The 17,376-nt window shown below is 37.9% G+C and overlaps 1 protein-coding gene across 3 annotated transcripts in view; it reads left to right on the top strand.

The window, feature by feature from the left end:
• Positions 1-3,735: 3,735 nt before the first annotated feature.
• VTA1 (vesicle trafficking 1) overlaps positions 3,736-17,376 on the top strand; it is a 37,517-nt gene continuing 23,876 nt past the window's right edge. For all 3 annotated transcript variants that reach the window (XM_062490088.1, XM_062490087.1, XM_062490086.1), the window contains exon 1: positions 3,736-3,895. In XM_062490088.1, coding sequence (XP_062346072.1) covers positions 3,787-3,895 — 109 coding nt within the window. In that variant the 5' untranslated portion in view covers positions 3,736-3,786. The remainder of the gene's footprint in view (positions 3,896-17,376) is intronic.

Here is a 17,376-nt window from a genome sequence, read left to right as displayed (position 1 = left end):
TTTGTTTTTTCAAACATAAAAAGCTGGGATCCTGATAACAGAATCTGGGTAATTTCAGAAATATCTAGGAAATTCTGGAAAAATCTTAACAATGTTTTACCACCAAGTATTAGTTACTAAGTCCCAAACACAGTTGAATTATCATAGGCTTGTAATTCTCACCCACAAAAGTGAACCTGCTAAAAAATGGAATAGCAAGTTTTAGGTGTCTTGGATTTGATTGAATCTGGGTTGTTTAAAACAAAGCGGGCTACAACTAGATGTGTGATTTTTTAATGTGCTGATCAAGAACAAGGCAATATATTTCAATACATTAACTATATTAAAGCATTAATATTATTTCTTCCCTAGGCAAATAAGTTATATGTTGTCTTAAATAAAGGCCCAGTCAAGGCTACCAGAATTATGCAATACTAAACTAGTTATTTGATACCTGCAAGCATTGCAAGTGAAATAAAAATCACTGTGCTAACTTCTTGTTTGCGTAATAGGACATGTTCTTTGGTTGATACATGTTTAATTTTTCACTGTATATGTCAATATCCACCTGGAATTATTCTTTCCAATTGAAAATTGTAATCTCAGGTAAAAATATTTTTTTTTATAAAAACATACAGTATACAGAACTACTAAGAAAAATAATTTATTTTCATGTGCTAGGTACAGTTGTTAACCAATGGAACACAAATCCCACTTCATCAGTTACTTATATAATAATAAAATAACTTAATCACAACCTTGTCAGTATTTTCCCTGGTGCTTAATACGACATTGTTTGCTGTTCTTCTGTAAATTTCCAAATACTTCAGAAGGGTCAGAAGAATGCCTAAACCCCCAAGCCCTCAGGACTTCTTTAAGTTCTTGTTACCATCAAGAGCCTTGAAGAACAAGTACTGGCATGGGACTGCCTAAGGATCCCTGGAGTGTTTTAGGAGCTGAGTTACCCACCACCATGGCCTTTCTCTTTGTGGTCAAATTCTGGAACATATTAAAAATTTTCCTTCTTCCAAATCAGATACACCACTGACTGTTTTTATTTCTGCATTTCCTGCGTAATTAAAATTGTCAAGTTCCTCAGTCTTTCACTTGGGAAAAAAAAAAAAAAGGGCATTATTGCCTTTTAGTGCAAATGTTTTTCTGTGCCTGATTTTCTGATTTTGCCATTACTTTCTGGAACACATTGATGGAGATATCCATGTAAAGAAATAATTTCCCCATGGATGTCAACACTTCTCTTTCCTATATTTGTCATTTGTTTTCCTGGTGCTCATTGTATTCTCAGGTGTCTTCTAAACTTTTCTTTTGCTTAGACTTCCAAAGTCTCACCACTTTCATCCTCATTTACATTGTTTTCTATCAACTCCTTACACCCTTACTCCCTCTGAGATTGATACGCCTTCATCAATTTCTCAGCGTTGAGCGGATTTTTGCTCAAATGCTTAGCAAGTATTTAAGATGATCATGAAGGCTTTTCTTTTTTTTCCATTAAAAAAGTAATTATACAATACACTTGGGGATTCTTTGATTAATTCTATTTCTTTACACAGCAAACATGAAGTCTTGTCTCCCAGAACACTGAGGAAGCATTTTTGTTGCTTACATCAGGTTCGCACTGTGCTCAGGGAAAAAGTCAAGTGCTTCTTTGACTTTTTCTTTGTTTTCCACCATACTCCCGCCACCTAATTTTCACAGATAGCACTCAAAGCAATCCCCAGCTCATATGTTTGCAGTCAGTTTTGTCTCTAGTCAGACATCATGATGATTTTAGTTCTCACTTAACAATGCACTGCAATTGTGACATGATTGTATTTACATCAAAGGTATAGCTGCTCTGGGCCAGCCAGCTTCTCATACAGCACTACAGCATCCCAGTCATGTAACCACTCCTTGTTCTGTTCCTTTCATGGATTCCTCTCTTGTTCAGACATCATTTCCCCTCTGTCCCCTTTTTGGCACACTCCCATGTCAGAAGTGAGACAATGAGACCACCTCTCCTACCCTGTGCCTCCCTCACCTTTCTTTATGCCCTGGAGCACTGACATTCTCTTCCTTTACAAAGAGACACTCTGGGATCAAGAAGAGGTTTGGCAAAAGGTGTACCTAAAAGAAATTTTAAAATAGTTTTAACTATGCCGTGAGAATGAGGTAATAAGACGCTAAAATAATTTACATTGCAATAACTTGTGAGATCCATTTGAAACCGCTTTGCTTCAACAGTTCACATTTCTTTTGCTGTTCTTATCCCCTCTGTGCAAAACCAGAAATCCCTGGTTCCTCCGAGAAAAAGTTACCTGGGAAGTGGTGATCCTACAAGATGCATGTTCCAGGGCTGACAGACTTTCTGACAGCTGCCAGGCAGCAGCCCAGTTCTATTAGCCAGGCCATGGTAATATTGCAAAATATGAAATATGTTAAATTTTCTTAAGAAATTATTTTCTTTAATGTCCAATCCTGAATACTTTCAAGCTTCATCAACAACAAGGAAGATTTAATCTGTGAAAACAGACAGTAGCTAACAAGCAAGCTCTGATGTCCAAGTGTTAGAAAAACAAATCACTTGGCAGTAGAATTTCCTAGTTTATCAGGTTTACATTGCTTGCCAGGTTTAGAGCTTGACATTATTCATCAATCTCAGAACCTGGGTGAGGTTAACAAAACTTGGGAAGGAGGATGCCCACTGACAGTTGACGAGGAACGCAGAATTTACAGGCCACAGGGCCATTTGGCAGAACTCACAAAATAAGGAAGAAACTAATAAGGCAACCCAGCAACTGTGCTGCAGTCACCTCCAACTGGGTAAAAGTTAATTCTGGCAGGGGGAGATCCTGAGCACCACCTCATGGACCAGTGACCCAAGAAATTCAACGACTCAAATGAGGACTAAACACGCTCACTAATTAGCACAAGAACCTAGAGAATTATCAACTAACAGAAGACAGAAAACTAATAAGAGAACTGTGTAACCTCTGGCCTTTGTTCGCTAAAATGTGCAAATAGCAAAGTGTTGATAGTTGGGGTGCTTGATTTATGGAATACCTCCAAACACCCAGGCTCACACAACTCTGAAATGAATAATCAATGTCTCTCTCATGCGCGTATTTCTTGGCTTGTTGCATACCAGGTAACTAATCCGGTTTTTGCAGACAACAGTTTTTGGGGACGAAGGGCAGAGCAAGGCACAGCTCAGACCCCAAGGGCCTCGCAGACTTTGGCAAAGCTTGGTACAGCCCAAGGAGAAGAAGTTTCAGGCTGAGAAGGGATTTCACTTGCAAGTGTGCCCCCACAGGCCAGGTCTGCACAGCTCTTTGGGCTGGCCTGCCGAAGGAAGGGAGGCAGAATGGATGGAGAGGGCGTCACTGGGCAGCCAGGGGCAAGCTGCTGTTCCACCGCTGGGCCAAGGAGCAGCCCCGATGCCTCCAGCCCTTCCTCATGGCTACTGTGGGAACGTGTTTCAAGCACTAAGGGGCCACGCAGGTGGCGTTTGAGGAAGGAAGGAAGGAAGGAAGGAAGGAAGGAAGGAAGGAAGGAAGGAAGGAAGGAAGGAAGGAAGGAAGGAAGGAAGGAAGGAAGGAAGGAAGGAAGGAAGGAAGGAAGGAAGGAAGGAAGGAAGGAAGGAAGGAAGGAAGGAAGGAAGGAAGGCCCCACGGCCCCGCCTGGCCAGTAGGGGGCGCTCCGCGCGCCCCGCCGCCCTGCCCGCCCACGGCGCCCGAGCCGGAAGCGGAAGCGGCGCGCGCCAACCCCGGGAGCGAGAGCCGCGCGCCGCCGCCCGCCGACGCCTCCCGAGCCATGGCGGCCCCGGCTCTGCCCCCGCTGCCGCCGCAGCTCAAGAGCATCCAGCACCATCTGCGGACCGCGCAGGAGCTGGACAAGCGCGAGCCCGTGGTGGCGTACTACTGTGAGTGAGGAGGCGGCCGCGGCGCCGTCCCGGCGGGCCCGGCCCAGGCGCCGCTGCACCGGGCGGAGCGCTCCTCCCCTGCCCGTCCGGGCTGCCCGGGGGATGCGCGGGGGCGGGGGGAAGCCCCACCTCCGGGCGGTGCGGGGTGGTCGCGGTGCGCCTCGGCTGCCGCTGCAGCCCCGCCCGCCTTTCCTGTGCTCCGTGCGTGCGGAATTAAAGCCCCGTGCGGCTGCACTAGTGCGGCAGCCCGACCGCCTGCTTGTACGGCACCGTGTAAAGCGGTCCTGATGGGACAGCCCGAATAAGTACGGCAAAAAGTAACACTCAAGGACCTCTTCAGAGTTCTTGTTCTCCTGCAAAGACCTCTCTTCTGTCATGTGTAACCCTGAATAAGTATTTCGAGTTAGAGAATATTTAGTGCTGATAGAAGCTTTCAGTTTCTTTCCTGTGAGACTTTGTCGCTTTCTCCGGACTCGCAAAGGCAATGAGCGGTTTGCTCTTTTTCTGCTGCTTTCTCTGAAATGAAACACAGCAAAATCTTACTGTAAAACTTGCAAATTAATATGTATATTTTTCTAGCTGAAGTGGCTTCTAAGCTAATGGTTGTCAGCGTGGACTGTGAGCCTTTCTAAAAGACCTTGGCGTAGTGAATTAATAAACGCAAGCTTGCTGTTAGTCTTAAGTTCCTGTTAAGCCACAAATGTAAAGGGCCTAAGACTAGCAGATCACCAGAAATATATGTTTATGTTGTTGACAACCCACCCTCAAGGGGAAGGAAGATAGGTCATCATAGCATTGGTATTTTTTATTGAGATACAAGGTCATTTGAGGGCTTTACTTGGCTTTTCTTCAGGAAGAATGAAATAAAAAAATAGGTTTAGAACTGGTAGTTTTTCTTTGCAAGGTGATCTTAATTTAGAAGAATGAATTAATGAAATTCAGGTTTCAGATAGCTCTGAAAAAACTAAGTGTCGTCTGAGTGACAGAAGAATAATTTTACCTTTTCTGTGTTACACAGGAATAGTGCAGCGACGAAGGTGAGGTAGCCACATATCAGAAAACTGGATGTTCTCAGTAGTACCCACTCTTTATTTACTGGAAGAGCACAGGACAAGTGACACTGTGTGGCAGGAAGCACCAGCTTGGTCAAGTTGCACTGGGTTGTTTTGTTGTTTTTTTTTTGTTTGTTTGTTTTTCTTTATTTATTTGGACTTTTCTGTGAGATGTAACACCCTGTCTGACTACACAAGAAAAAGACCTATATTAGTGTAGGTGATAAAATACAAGTCTGTTTTAAACCAGAAATGTTTTAGTGTATGATCTTTATTTATTCCTCTTTTGTATTCTGAAACTAAAGTCTTAGTGTAGAGGGAAAAAAAGCCTGTGGATAATGGATAATTGCCATTTCCTGTAAAGTCATTTGCCTTGTCTGTCCTAAGTAGTTTGAAAATGTTATTTTTTCATTTGAATACTTCTGAACACATCTGGTTCATTACTGAATATAGCAAAGACTGTATTCCAGAGGCATCTGTTTCATTACAGTATTATGTAAATGAAAAGCACTGACACCTCTTTTTCAAGTTAGGTCTTGCTCAGATCCTTTGTTTTTTAAGTGCACAAAGGAGGAGAAGTTGTTTTCACCAGTCTTCCACTGAGGACACTTATTTTCTCCCGTGGTGGTTGAGTTTGTCTGGACTGAGGAAAATGCAGTACTCCTGCTCCATAGTTATTTCTTTTTTCTTCATTTAGTTCTGGCTTTTAAACAAAAGTAAGGTTTATGAACCATTAATTTTTAACATCGTGGGTTTGGAATAATTACATTGAATCCCAAAGTATTAATTATTAATATTGCTACTGTCAAAAAAAGGTACTGTATATACTCCTAGCATGCTATGAATAATAAAAGCTTTACAAAAAGATAGATCTTTAGAAGTGTAGAGCAGGGGATGCAAAAACATTTCAAGGTTCCTTTCCAATAATGTTTTGAAAGCAATGTGGATTCGTGTAGGGTTAAAGCAGCGCCTCTCATTAGATTCTTCACTGAAAAAAAGTGAGCATCTCTTTGTGGAGCCTTTGAACTGGGTTTCAGAGGAGCTCTATACATTTTATATAATGTATTGTGTGGAAGAAATGGAGTAAGGAAAGCTCCACGTGTGCTAGGCTGTGTAGTGTTCTTTGTGCTGGCGCTTCACCAGCCTCATCTGCAGGCACATGCCTGGCAGCCGGCATGTCCCAGGACCAGGGGGCTGCTGTGGCCTGTGTCTGGAATCCTGAGTGTCCCAGGACCAGGGGGCTGCTGTGGCCTGTGTCTGGAATCCTGAGTGTCCCAGGACCAGGGGGCTGCTGTGGCCTGTGTCTGGAATCCTGAGTGTCCCAGGACCAGGGGGCTGCTGTGGCCTGTGTCTGGAATCCTGAGTGTCCCAGAACCAGGGGCCTGGTGAGGCACACCAAAGTGCCTTTTAAAGGCCATTTTCCATCACAAAGCTGCTTACACAGCCACTCTGAGAGGGGGATCTTTGGTTAGCTAGTGAATGTAACTATCAGTCTGAACAGTGATGTGTTGGTAGCTTTGGAATGTTGCCATAAGTGGTTCATGCCCAGAAAAAAGCTTCGGGCACAATATTATTAATGCTGCCATGGTACAGTAGTTTGCAGTATGAGCATATATATGCTAGGTTTTGAGCTATGATAATTCTAGTTAAGTTGCACTTTTATATAATAAGATACCACAGTAAGAGTTGTGACACATTAATTTGAGGATTGGAAGCAGGTGAACCTTGGCAAGACATGTTTGCAACATAAAATACTGCTTTCTATAGCTTAGCAATAAAATTTTCAGAGAAACTACTTACTGCTCTTGTTAATGTTTTTGTCTCTCATCATAGGTGCTGTAAGTGTACATTTAAATATGGGAATTTATATGGCAGTTACATGATTTATTTGCATACACCATATTTTTCTCAGGTGTATAGTGCATTTTAAGCATTAAGCTAGCATAAATCAGTAATGCCACCTGAATAAAATGCTGTAGTCCTTCTCTGGCCTCTCATTCCCAACCCTAGAGTGCTTTAGAAGCAAATGTTAATGTAATTGTATGATGAGACAATAATAAGATATTTTTCAGCCAGGCCAATTCATTGCTGCTTAAACATCTGTGTTCCCACACAGACAAAGAAAAGGAACAGGACACAGAGGCTTGGGGCAAAGGCAGGACTCCTGCTTTTGGTATTGCTGGCACATGTTGATTTACAGAAACTGTAATTTAATTAACAATAATCTGTTTTACACAATATAAATAGCTACAGCAGGGATTATTTGTCTTTTTCAACTGCCACATAATTTTCCTCATGAAAAATAAGATGTTGAACATTGATGTTCTTGTACACTATAACACATTTCATCATGGGTTTTCCACATTGCAAAAATTTGAAAACTGCTTTATTGCTGGTAATCCTGTGTAATCCTTACAAAACCTTCATTCTTAACCTCTTTTTAAGGTATTCAGATTCAAAGCAGAATATGATCAGTAGCTTATATGTTGTGTGTATACTGTTACCTTTTTGGCTCTATCTATTGTTAGTAGATGGACATAATCTATGTCCATGGATGTGATTGAAGTAATTAAAATACATTTTTTTCCCCGACAGTGTGAACCATATATTCACATGGTTTTAACATTTCTTCTGTCTGGAGCACGGACTGTAGAGAAATAAAGAAACCAGTTTTCTGTTTGTTTTTTTGTTTGTTTGTTTGTTTTTGTTTGGGGTTTTTTTTGTTTGTTTGGGGGTTTTTGTTTTTTTTTTTTTAATTTTTAGTGGGATATGATCTCGCAAAATAATTCTTCTTTTAAAGAAATTAGACACTTAATGCAAGTGTTCAGCACTCCAGTAGTCTACCACTTTATTTTAAAGTGCTTTCCTCCCTATATGATACTTTTTTCACTTTTGTATTTGTTGTTAATCGTTGTCACTAAATATTTAGCTATTTCAGGTTCAGTAAAGGTCAGGTTCAGCAGGTATAACGGAATACTGAAAAGTATGGTACATTGTTTGCCTAGCAAAGGACAAATATGTAATTGGTAGTCAATAAAATAACTTTTTATGTTAAAAACGTTCTTGAGTCTCACTGTTTGACTACTTTGAGATGTTATTTTGCAGACACAAGGAGGCAGGCTCTGATAAAAAAAATTTCGCCTGTAGTAACTGCAGAAATCATATTTCCAACTGTGGCATAGGCAGTTGGACAGATGAATTATTAAAAAAAAAAAATCAGTATTTGAGAGGTAATTGCATCTTCCAAAAACTTCAAGTTTAGAGTTATAAGCAAGATTTTCCTTAATGGCTGTTGTTTCTGCCTTCCAGTCACATTGTTCATCTCTTTGCAGAGATGAGTGGTAGCTTGTACTTAGTGGTCATTAATGTTCGAATTTAAAAGTATTGAGAGAATGCCAGTGAGTTGCCAGAAAAGGATTGGTGTTTCATGATCACTGTTTGGATAGTCAATGAATTCATGTGAGAAATTATGATTCTAGTAACTTTCAAAAAGCAAAGTGTGGTGATTTTTCCTTTACATCTACTAAACATCAGAAAATAATCATGTAAGATCAGTTGATATGATCTAATAAGAGAGGTGTGAAAAAACCTTCAATTTTTAATTAGTGAGATGGAAAAGCATCAGGGAAGTTCTTCCAAAGGATCATACTCTTGTATTAACATTTGTGGTTTTGTGAGATCAAGCAGGAGGGAAAAGCAAAAGAGACAGCTTCTGTTCCACAACTAATTGACAACCTCTTGAACTGAAAGTCATTCAGCTTTTAACAGAAATATCCATCCACCTGTTAAATGTGACTGGCTTGTCACTTTCAAGTGTAGTCAGACATTTGTGAAACAAGCTTCTCTCTACATCCAAATTATAGAGCAGCATTTTAGTATGATTATTACTGCAAAAAGAAATAGACTGTGAAGTTCATGGCCTGACTGAGAATTTGGGTAATGTAGTTACTGTGCAATTTTACAACTGAAATACTGTTATTTTTTACCAGTTGTTATCCTTTACCAGTTCAAGTAGTCCTTCTTAGTAGGAAGGAGTAATAATGGTCAAATATTTTAATGGAACTTTTAAACTACTCAGGTTTTTTTTATATCTTGATGAATTCTGAATGATTAATTTAGAAGAGGCATGTGATAAAGAAGTGTTATTAAAATTAACTGGTATTTGCTGTATTTGGAGGGATTCAGCACATACTTAGTGACTTCATTTATACTGGGACATTGTGGAATTGAAATGCATAAAAATGTGCTTGTAGAATTCTATATCTGAAATGATCAAATCCCTGAGCTTTCCAGTTTAAATATTCCTTTTTTTGTACTAGTTTTATATAGTCCATTTGTAAAAGTATATTTTCCATAGTCTCATATTGCTGGTGGCAGAAAACTGTTTTGTGGGCTACTAATACAAGAAATGTTTTAAAGGCTTGCATACAGAAGAATGTTCTTTACTCAGAGTAAGTTGATAGGTTTTAAGTCAGATATTTGAGTAGATACCAATTTCATAGTGTACTGTGAGACTTGTTTTGATTGTGCTATGAGTGAGTATAAGCTAAAATATTTTCTCAATTTATACTTTTCCCTTTGCTTTCTATTTTTTTTTCTTCTTTGCAGTCTCTTTGCTCTGATTGTTTCAAAGATTTGTAACTGGGTAAGACTGTGCTCTTGAAATTGCTTTGTCTGTGGAGACAGAGAAGCTAAAAAAGTAGTAGGAATAACAAAGATAATTGTATAAACTCCACAGTCCCCAAAGCAGACTGTGGGTAGTTTATGAAAATTAAGATGATATTAACTGTTGTGTAGTATATTGGGCACTTGCTTTGATTACATAGATAATATTTAAAAATAATCTGTTCTGACAGAGATACGGATGAGAACATATAAAACAAGTATACTTCAGTGATTTAAACCTTCTCTGAGTTACACATACTTGTATAAAACTCCTAGATTTCACTTATATGGTATAAATATACTAAGGTGCATTTTTCCCAGCATATAAATTCATCATTTTTGTTATATATTTATTCAACTTGAACCTCTGGAAGTAGGATTAACAGCTGTCTTTTCCTGCCTGAGGTTTGCTGCTGCCTTTGAAAGAGGAGTGCATCGAGCAATATTCTGATTTGCAGAATCACAAAACTGTTGAGGTTGGAGGGCTTTGTACATTACCTCGTGCAGTGCCCTGCTCAGAGCATAATCACTAGGGCAGGTTGGTCAGGACTGTGTGCAGGCAGTTTTTGAACATCTCCAAAAATGGCAGCTCCAGACAGTAAAAGATAATTCTTATGTTTAAATGGGATTTCTTGTATTTCATTTTGAACCAATTGCCTCTTGTCCTGTCACTGAACACCACTGAGAAGGGTCTGACTTTGTCTTCACTCCCCACTTCCCCCCTCCTCTCCTCAGGTATTTACACACAGTGATAAGACCCTCTGATCCTTTGCTTTCCATGACTTAAACAATGTGAGCTGTCTGCCTCTCCTGGTGTGAAAAATGTCCCTAGCCTTTCATCAGCTCTGTGGCCCTTGCCATGTCTCCTCCTGGGAGCTCAGGGCTGCAGGTGTGGCACACCAGTGCTGAGTAGAAGGGAAAGATCACTTGCCTCAACCTGCCAGCAGCACTTCTAATTCAGCTGGTTGCTGGTATCCAGTAAGGTCAGGAGTACACTTTGGAAACTTCTCTCATGGTCACCTAGGGTGCTTCGGTTCACCTCACAGAGTAGTTTAAAGGCATTAAATAGGCTTCTTCCAGTTTAAACTAAGCCAGGAGGGTGTTTCAGATTTGTGCTCTAATCACTAAAAGCTGTTTCATCTTCATGAGTTGACCACAACTAATCCAGACTAGCTGCCTTTTCCTCTTTTTGCATTCTAGAGATGTCAATTGCTATAAATCCTGTGTTTAACGTAGTTTTTCTGTTTTAATTGGAAATGTTTTATTTATTTAACTGTAGAGACAAGCTTTTAAAAGTACCAGTAGTTTAAATATTGTAGAAAAGCTTAGAAGCTTATGAACTGTACATATAACTTACTCAAATTTTGCAAGACCAAAAGAAGTCCTTAAACTGGACTGAAGTGTGGTAGTGTAGAACACAATCATTTCCTGAGATTCATAGGAGGTATTATTGTGTTATTTGTATTGTCATCTAACCTTAATAGTTACCAGGCGTGTTTGTCATTGGAAATTTTGTTTTGCCTATTTAGCTTGTCTGTAACTTGCTATTACTATTATTATTATTATTAGTGAATTGTTAGGGGACTTACTCTAACTTTTAGGAGTTTTAAGAGCCTGTTGAGATAATTTTGACTTAATAAAATTTGTCTGGTATGTGACGTATTATACTGTCATCCACTCCTTTACTTCAGTAAGATTCAGAATACTATAAAAGAATCTGAGAGGACAGGAGGGTCATGATGCTATCCTCTTTTGAGTTTCTTAATTATATTTTTTTGTAGTCTTCATTTCCCCCACTTTTGCATTATTTTTTTTCTTATCTATTTCCCTAAGTTGATTTTACTTGAAAATAAATATTTGAAAGTAACTTGGTTTCTCTTTAATGTTTTAGATTTTCATTTGATACTGCCAGCCTAATGTCTTGTATTTTGCCAGTTTCCTTTGGCATCATGTAATGAAGAGAAAGTGTAAGGCCTTCCAAGTTTGTTTGTTGTCAGTATGTTAAATCTGTATTTAAAAGTCTTTGAATTCAGGCAGCTTGGACTTAGTCATGTAGAAATACATTTATGATGTGCATGCAGAAATTACATGATTGAAATATGGCACATTTCTGAGAGCAAGAATAATTCATTTTTATATGAAAATGTTTCCAGCACTTTTGGATTTGAGTAGAATCCATTTTTATGTCTTTGTGTCCTTTGCTTCCCACATTTGTATTCCAGCTGTTGGCTTCCTGTACCAAGCATTTAACAAACGTTTTTCTGTCAGTGGTTTGACAAAGGGATGTAGAATATGAATGAGTAATAAATTATGGCCTGGTAGAGCTTTCATCCCTTCATCAGGATCAAAATATTGCTAAAATTTATTGCAATGTTATTTGTTACTATTTCATGTCAGTTTGTTACTATCAAATGTCAAAAATATTTCAGTTGCTAATAATTTATCTTCTGTGCTAGAAAATTAAATATGCACAGGGAAAAAGAAGTATAATCTTTTGATCCTGTTAGACCAGGAAAAAGAAAGATGGGTAGTAGGGTAGATGGGTAGTAGGACAGAATTTCAGAGTTGGAGAATCAACTTATTGTGCATGCTTGCTGGCTGGAACTTTTGTTCTCTGGTACTTTTTACTTGGCACAAAGCTAGTTTAAAATGGGAGTGAGGGGAGTTTCAGTTGTTATCCAAACATTAATCTGGAGTAACTTACTGTGTATGAGGAATGAATGTCTGGCACATACTAGAGACAAAATGCTTGCTCTGAAATTGTGCTGTGTATTAGCAAAGGAAAAATAACATGGTATTACGTGACATAAATAAAGGCAGAGAAGTTTCTGTAAAGCTCGCTGTATAATTCCAGCCAGCACACCCACACTTAGTATTTACTGAACAAAGATTAAGGGCAGCAAATCAAGATGTATATTTTGCAGTTGTCTTGGCAAAACATTTTTGTGAGAATGAATACTTGCCAAGTCTTTATGAATTTGAAGATAAATGTCCTGTCTACAAACTGAGAGCAAAGTTATAGCAAAGCTCTTAGTTAATAATTGGCCAAACAGTTGTGTCTTTGTGTTTAAAATTACAAGAGACTTTAGCTCTACTTCTGATGTTATTAATATTTAAACATTAGCTCTTTGTAGCCTCCTTTACCTCCTTAGTACTTTACTTTCTGCACATACTATACTAATTTGTTGGCCACATAAAAGTCTATTTTGCTACTTGGTTTGGGTAGAGGGAGGCAAAAATAGTTGTATTTATTATAAAACTGAGTGCATAAAACAAAAAGTAGGAATAATTTCATTCACCTGTTTGTTTCCAGATATTCCAGATCTCAATCATAAGTAGTGAAGAAAGATAAGAAACACAGGTCACTTAATTTCAAGATACGTTTAGGCTTTAAAACTTAAAATTTTTTGCATCTACAGTGTATGGGTTTAGCTGTCTTCTACATCAACATTTTCAGAAGCTTGGCTGTTCATAGAGGATTTTTTTTTTTTTTTAATCAGAAATTCCTAAACAAATGGCTTCTGTAAATCAAGTTCTTTAGTTTTAACAGTGTGTCACTGGGGACATGCAGTTTAAACGTTTTGTTTAATGTGTAGAGAAGTTCTGAAGAGAAAACCAAAGTGATTTTGATGTAAATTGGCCTTTCAAGTATAAGGTGAAACAATGCATTTGTAATATATAACACTGCGAGCATTTCTTTTTTGGCACCTACACTATTTGGGAAATTACTTTCCTCTTATTAGAAGTTGAACCACTTCCATTAAAGCAAAAGTGTTGTGACTTAGCAAGTATAGTAATAATACTGGGCATTGCTTTTGCAATATTACAGGAACCAGAACAGCTGTATTTTATGGAATGTAAATAATTTGTTTTCTTTTAAATGTGGTGAAAGGGTGCAACTGAACTTCTGTCACTGTTGACTTTCTTAGCAGAAGTGTTGGAGGCAGTAAACTTTTGACCTCTTGCTTATGAGTTATTTGCTACTGAGATTGCCTGTCAACATAAACATGGAGAATAGTTCTATGACCATTAATTGCCAGTTTAAAATTTGACTGATACTAACACAGGAAGGGAAATTAATCAACACATGATTTGCTCTTGCTGCTGAAAACTTAGTAAAGTGCATTTGCCCATTTGCTGCAAGCTAGGCAGGAAAAGGACTTAATAGATTTCCTTCACTAGGTGAAAACATATTTTCAGTTGCAGTCATGTATCTTTACAATAAGTAGTACTTGTACAATCAAGCACACACAAAAGATATGCAAAGGAACACCTTAACTGGCAAAGGTAGTAGTATCAAAACCAGCACAGTCTTACAGATAGCCTTCTTGTAGAATACTTGGGACATTTCAAAATTAGAGCAGAGAGGATAACAGAAGACACAGATGTGGAAGAATTTGCATTTGGAAATAAATCTTTTTCCTTAGGAGTATGATATAGTAGTACTCAAAAATGGAAAAAGTATAACTAGTAGATACTTTTTCCTGTTGTCAGATGCAAGGCAAAGGATTGCTTACTGCTTTCAGATTCACTCCCATATTGTTCTTCACACAGATAATTTCAAAAGCAAAATATTAAAACATTAAAAGGTTATTATATTTATTTCAGTATTGCCTTAAAAGATAATTATTTAGATTATTACCTCCTCTTCCTATTTTGTTTTTGTGCCTAAAAATCTCTAATTCTTTCAGTTTTTCAACTATTTCACCTTCTGTTTGCTTGCTAAGTTTTAGTGACAGAGGTTTTCAATCCCAAAACCCAACTTGTGACTAGAGCAGCACTGGGTAAAGCAGTAAATGTACCTAAATATCATTAACAACATTCTGTGTGTCACTGATGAGATTCAGACTGGTAGAGTGTACTTTTCTTCTGTTTTTTCACTTCATCAACTAAAACTGATGTTTATGGAGATTTTGGCTGTTTTGCATTTCCTGACCTGAAGGTTGCCTCATCTTTCATTGCAATCAGGTTTTATCCGTTTTTTAGCAACAATACCTGAGCCAAGACCTTTTGGCGGGCAATGCTACTAGGTAGTGATGCTCTGTCAATAGTTGTTTTCACAGACATTGTACTCTTTCTTGATCACCACTTTCTTGAGAAAAAAGGAAGAGCTTTTGCCTTTATTTGAACCACTGCCTCATCAGAGGCCTGTCTCTGGACAGGTCAGTCCTTTCAAACGTATATGAAGAATTGAGCATGCAAAATTCCTGACTTCAAAAGCTTTTAGAGATCTTTTAGAGATGTTGATTATCACTAGATAATCAAGAGATTAACAGACTCTCTTGTTAGGGTAACTTAAGTGTGCTTTGACCTTTTGCTAGTTAATAAGACCTTTAAGAAATCTTAACAATTTCTATAGGCAGTGATACAAATTTGGACTTGGTGGCTGCATGTGGTAACTGTCTACTGTGGTTACTTGTGTGGTACAGAGATGTAATTGCTGTGACAGGTGGAGCACATTTAATCTTACCTCAGGTGGCATTAACAGTCTCTCTCAAGGTTGTCCCTGTTCTTAGTATCTTAGACTTGCTGCTGTGAGAGCACCTTCACACTTTCTTGACAGTCTGTGCTTTGGATAATAGTACTTTGATTTTTAACAACTCAGGAACCTTGGATACCTTGTTCCTAGAGTCTTTTACAAGGAGGAAGGTGTTGGTGTGGAAAATTGCTCCATGTCATCCACAGTGTAAAGTTATATATGGACAAGAAAACCATTTTTCTTGTTTCTGTAACTATTGTTCTCTGACATGTGATTTCTGTGTGTTCAAGAGTTGTTCTGCATTTGTTCACTGGAGTGCCTGAAGGAGACTTAAAGTCTTTCTCAGCCTCTGAAATCCATGGGGAGGAGAAAGGGCTGGTTTTTCAGGGCTTTCTACAAAGCATACAGATGTCTCAGTCGTGTAAATATACCCCTTTGGATATTAGTGAAGAAAAAATTATCTGGCTTTCACAATTTAAATGGATGTCTTTGCAATGAGAGTGAAAATCCCACATACAGGTTACACAAGAGTAATAGTTACAATGTAGAATATCTTTTAATTTTTAAACTGATCAAGGCTAAAGACGTTTGCAAGATCCATTTATATGGTAACAGTTCCTTCTATGTAAATGAGTTATGGAGGAGATCTGAAGGTGCATACTTCAGCAAGTAAGGTAAATCTGTATCCTGTAATTGCCAAATGTATTTTGAATTTGTCACCCTAATGCATATCAGTCTAAAATTAATTTATTTGCCTCTGAAAATATCTGATCTTGGCATTCATCAAAAATAAATAACTGATCTGGATGATTCATAGGTTTATCAACATTATGTTAATTCCTAAGTTTTATATTGTTAAATTATACCATGAAATGGGTTCAGGGGAGCTTACAATCAAGTATGTACTTAAAAATCAATTTAATTGAAGCCTGCGCATTCCATCACATACCAGGTGATTATGGCATTTTAATTGATGGTTGCTTTTAATATTAATTTAGATACAATAGATACAATTGTATCTATTGCCTTAGATACAATTCTCTTTCTGTGTTTGAATTTCTTCCAAATCTAATTTCAACTTCACATGCGCTAGTTTTGTAGTGCTTAACATGTCAGCATACTGAAGATAAATTAGGTTGGCTTAAGAGTACCTATCAATAATTGGCTTAATTGTAATGTTGTCACTTGATGAAACTCACATAACTATTCTTCCATTTGTCATGGTCAAGGATTGTAGTTGTTCTTAGTTCAGGACTTTCACGTGGTTTTTCTTTCCTGAAAACTTGAATACAAAGATGTTAGATCCTTCTAGACATTGTAACAGTAAATATAGAGAGCCATTGGAGAGCAGAAGTATTTTATTTTTCAGGGAGAGTGTCTTTAAATGGTTGGGCAACAGCTTTAACATTCAAAAATAAGTGAGCTTTGCAGTCCCAAATAAGGAATGTATACTTGGTCTGGTTTGAATAGTCAGGTGTATATGAAATAGAAAATACTACTTTAAAAATCCAGAAAAAAATAGTTAAATTATGATGCTCACCGCAGAATCTAAGTAAGTTTTATAGAAATACATCTAATTTTATTAGACAAATTGTTAATAGATGGAAAAGGCAGACAAGTTTTTGCATATGTTTGTAGTATAAAATAATTGAGTATGTAAGTAATGTTTTCTTCTGCTGCAAGCATCAGGATAACTGCAATGTGATAACAATTCTGCTATACTCCTGTTTACTGAGGTTACTTGAAGGGAAAATATTCTCTCTGTTTTATGAAGAGATGCTTGGGAGGAACAAGATGCTAAGCTGTGAGGCAAGTTATAATTGCTTGCAGAACTCTCTGTCCTTCAAGAAGAAGGACATGGGGTATTCCATAATAACTACTTCATGAAAATATTTGGTGGAGTTACAGCTTTTGATTCTTAAACTCTGCATTTGAAAGTGTTTTGTACAACTCCCTTGAGAGTCAGAAGTGGGAGTTATAGGAATGTTTTTTTTTTTTTGTGGGAAATGTTCTGCATTTGATTACTGAATTTTTCTGGCTATTTTCCCTACTTGGTGTGTGTTAATACTAGTAAATAATACTTGCTTGGGTTTGCCCACAGTTTCATGAAGCCTATAAAGTTTTACCATGTGCAAATCTAAAACTCACAGATTTTTGGTAGTAAAAAGATAACTTTTAAGCAGAAGATGTTAATCATTCCTTTTCAGGATCTTATTAAAAACTGGCAACTCTACTTGCAGGGCAAATTTGATAAAGTCTGTCTTGTCTGATTTAAAGATCAGGTT

This window comes from Cinclus cinclus, chromosome 3, assembly GCF_963662255.1.
Source record: "Cinclus cinclus chromosome 3, bCinCin1.1, whole genome shotgun sequence".
Taxonomy (NCBI): Eukaryota; Metazoa; Chordata; class Aves; order Passeriformes; family Cinclidae; genus Cinclus; species Cinclus cinclus.
This window is presented reverse-complemented; position numbering and strand designations above follow the sequence as displayed.